Consider the following 4,224-nt stretch of genomic DNA (forward strand, 5'->3'; position numbering starts at 1 on the left):
TAAGTTCTAAATTTTTTTAACCTTTACTTTAAATTATTGATCGTTAAGATATGGTTTTAAAAAATATTAACTATCTTTATCCTTTCTACGGTCTAAACTAAATAATCAATATATTGATTTTAGAACACTTATCTAAAAATAAGTATAGTACAAAAACTTTAAAGAATTTTTTAAAGAGTAATACCCAAAAATATATACCATTTTATACTCTTTTTACGTTTGCACATCACCTTTTAATTTATATTATTTTAAAATAAATTAAAATTTTAAATTAATTTTAACTAAAAATAGTGATACTCAATTAATTAAAGCTCGTATTAGTATCAAAGAATTTATTAAATTAAAACTTCAATCTTGTTTTATGAGAATTTATTTTTATTCATTCCAAACCTATTTTCTTTAATAAAAAAAATCCTATTGGTAAATTGTTATATTGTTAAACCTCACTTTGTTGGTAAATTGTTAAATTGTTTACCGTCTTTTATTGGTAAATTGTTATATTGTTAAACCTCACTTTGTTGTTAAACAACACTTTTATTAGTGAATTGGTAAACCTAATTTCAGTGTGGGACTCTCTCTAGAATGTTTTGGATATTTCCAGACCTGATGGTGACAAAAGGTTTCGATAAACAGAATTTTCTCGATAATACAAGATTATTCTTCCATCACGTTTAAATACCCTGAGCCTTTAAACAAAGTTATTCACATTAAGCATCCATATCTAATCTATTCCCTTATAATTCAAAATTTATTTACAGAGTTCTCAAATAGAACAAAAATGTCTTTGATTCCAAGATTCTTTAATGGCCGAAGGAGCAACGTATACGATCCTTTCTCCCTCGACATCTGGGATCCCTTCAAGGATTTTCCACTTTCTACTTCATTTCCTCGGGAGAATTCTGCGTTTGTGAGCACACGAGTTGACTGGAAGGAGACACCAGAAGCACACGTGTTCAAGGCTGATCTTCCTGGACTGAAAAAGGAGGAAGTGAAGGTTGAGATTGAAGATGACAGAGTTCTTCAGATAAGCGGAGAGAGGAACGTTGAGAAAGAAGATAAGAACGATGAATGGCATCGCGTGGAGCGTAGCAGTGGAAAGTTCATGAGGAGATTCAGGTTACCTGAGAATGCAAAAACTGAACAAGTGAAAGCTTCCATTGAGAATGGTGTTCTCACTGTCACCGTTCCAAAAGAACAAGTTAAGAAGCCTCATGTTAAGTCCATTGAAATCTCTGGTTGAACTCACACACAACATCATCTATTACTGTCTGGCTTTGAATTCGTGTACTTGTCTTGTCCTGGTTGTAATGGTTAAGCTTTTGTGATTGGCGTGTAAGAGATCTATGGTGATATAATGTTAATGATAAATAAATAACTAATCAGTTTTTACTCTTGTTCCAAAGAATGCAATTGAATGCTTGGTTATAAACAAACGTGATTCATAAAATTTGCTTGCAACATCTGGTCTATATACAGTCATATGCATCCAGAGTAATCAAATAGGTTTCTACAATACTACTACTAATCAAATCTATTTTCCTTCATACTTCATGGCACATGAATACACATTGTGATCTTGCTTAACTTCCATTTTATTCCTAGATGCAAGCGTAGGTTCATATAGAAGAGTTCAGATTTTCCTATTTGGTTGTTAACCATAAAAATTCAATCTCATTTTTGGGGGACTTTTTACATTTTTTTATAAATAAGACTTCGTGATGTATATACATGATTCAGAGAGAGATTTGTGAAAATGATTTCATTTAACCAAAAAGTTAATTACAATAGAAGGGTTACATCTTATATAATCAAGCTCCTGATAGATAATGCAGAAATCGAACAATAACTAACTTTCTCATTAATAGTATTGATTTAGTTGAATAAATTCACAAGTTCAAGGAGGTATGAAAGCAGCTATTTTGAGCTTGGTCTGAAGAATGATTCGCACTTTCAAGAGGTTTAGTGAGTATGCGATTTGAGTGGTGCTCTGAACATGTTGGATCAACATCTTCTTCTTCTATAATCCGCTCCCTTGCATATATATATATATATATATATATATATATATATATATATATATATATATATATATATATATATATATATATATATATAAAAGATTAATTACTATACACTGTCACACTAAAAAAATTTACACCGTCGATTCATCAACATCATCCGTTTGTATTACTTTATAGATTTTTAGAATAAAAGTCAAACTTCTTTTAATATCTGACGTCTATGATTAATTGATGGTGTAAAATCCTTTTACACTGTCAGTGTATTTCAATATATATATATATATATATATATATATATATATATATACTTCAGTGTCGCAAGATATATATAAACGTCAATGTGTTTGGTACGAGTATGAAAAATTGGATTATGAGAAAGATCTTAGGAAACTACGCAAAATTTCCCCATATTATCAAATTTATGGAAGAACAAATTAATGCGGAAGCAGACAAACTTAATGAAAATAAAATATATAAATTCATTAACCCCTCACATGAAAATTTCACAACTCAATCACACTAAAAGAATTTATTGAAATTACGTTCTGATAATTACAAATGAAAGATACAAGGCTTTTATAGCCAATAAAACAAGAAAGATGAATATGGTTATTATTTAACATCTCCTTAAAGTTCTCATAATCATTATTGTTTCTTTTTACTATTATTTTTCTTGTTTCTCCTTCATACTCTCTTTATCTCTCTTTTATTTTGACCAACAATCTCCCACTTGAAGAGTGATTTTAATCGGTCTTCACACCTTGGTCAAACAACAACCTTTATCAATTTATTATTCTAGTAGGCCAACTGAAGAAGAGCACAACTTCAGTTTATCAATTGTCACCACCTTTGTTAACATGTCAGCTGGATTCTCACTTCCTTGTATCTTGCTCAATGTTAGTACCTCATCCTCAAGAAGAGATCTAATGAAGTGATAACGAAGACCAATGTGTTTTGTTCTTGAATGAAATGCAGAATTCTTTGCTAGATGTATTGCACTTTGACTGTCACTATACAAAACACTCTTCTCCTGCATGAAACCCAACTCTGTTAACAATCCTTGAAGCCATATTAATTCCTTACTAGCTTCTGTGACTGCTACCTACTCAGTCTCAGTAGTGGATAAAGCAACAATCTTTTGTATTCGCGATATCCAACTAACTGCTCCAGTATCAACAATAAATATATAGCCAGTCGTACTTCTTCGGTGATCAACTTCACCGGCAAAGTCTGCATCAACGTATCCTTGTACTTTTATTTCTCTTTTGCCAAAGTATAGACATTTCTTTTTAGTGCCTCGTAGATACCGCAAAATCCACTTGACTGCTTCCCAATGAGCTTTTCCTGGATTTGCCATAAACCTGCTTACAACTCCCACTGCATGGCCAATGTCTGGCCTAGTACATACCATTGCGTACATCAAACTTCCAATGGTTGAAGCATATGGAATATTATCCATGAATTCTATTTCTTCCTCCGTCTGAGGAGACTGGTCCTTGGATAGGCGAAAATGACTTGCCAAAGGTGTGCTAACCGGTTTAGCATTGCCCATGTTGAACCTTTGCAAAATACGATTGATGTACTCTGCCTAAGATAACTGCAAAATTCCTCTTTGCTTATCTCTCATGATTTGCATTCCAAGAATCTTCTTTGTTGGACCCAAATCCTTCATGTCAAACTCCTTTGATAACTGCATCTTCAAGTTTCTGATTTCATCCATATCTGGACCTGCTACTAACATATCATCGACATAGAGTAGCAAAATGATGTAATTGGACTTATATCTCTTGAAGAAACAACAGTGATCGGCACTGCACTTCTGGAAACCTTCCTTGTGCGTAAAGCTTTCAAACTTCATATACCACTGTCTTGGAGCTTATTTCAGGCCATACAAGCTCTTCTTTAATCTGCACATCATATTCTGTTTCCCTTCCTCTAAGAAACCTTCAGGTTGGTGCATGTAGATCTCCTCATCTAAGTCTCCGTGAAGAAATGCAGTCTTCACGTCCAATTGCTCAAGGTAGAGCTCTTTGCTGGCCACAATACTTAAAACTGACCTGATAGTATTGAGTTTCACAACTGGAGCAAAGATTTCAGTGTAATCAACTCCTTCTTTTTGCTGAAATCTTTTGACAACTAGTCGAGCTTTGTATCGCTTAGAACCATCATGATCCTCTTTTACTCGATACACCCATTTGTTGTG

At 32.9% G+C, this 4,224-nt stretch overlaps 1 protein-coding gene across 1 annotated transcript; it reads left to right on the forward strand.

Annotated features, from left to right (window-relative positions):
- Positions 1–707: 707 nt before the first annotated feature.
- LOC127108329 (18.2 kDa class I heat shock protein-like) lies at positions 708–1,389 on the forward strand. Its single transcript, XM_051045791.1, has one exon. It carries the CDS (start codon positions 779–781, stop codon positions 1,238–1,240), a length of 462 nt encoding a protein of 153 aa, XP_050901748.1. The 5' UTR covers positions 708–778; the 3' UTR covers positions 1,241–1,389.
- The last annotated feature ends 2,835 nt before the right edge of the window (positions 1,390–4,224 follow it).

Source organism: Lathyrus oleraceus, chromosome 7 (assembly GCF_024323335.1).
Source record: "Lathyrus oleraceus cultivar Zhongwan6 chromosome 7, CAAS_Psat_ZW6_1.0, whole genome shotgun sequence".
Taxonomy (NCBI): Eukaryota; Viridiplantae; Streptophyta; class Magnoliopsida; order Fabales; family Fabaceae; genus Lathyrus; species Lathyrus oleraceus.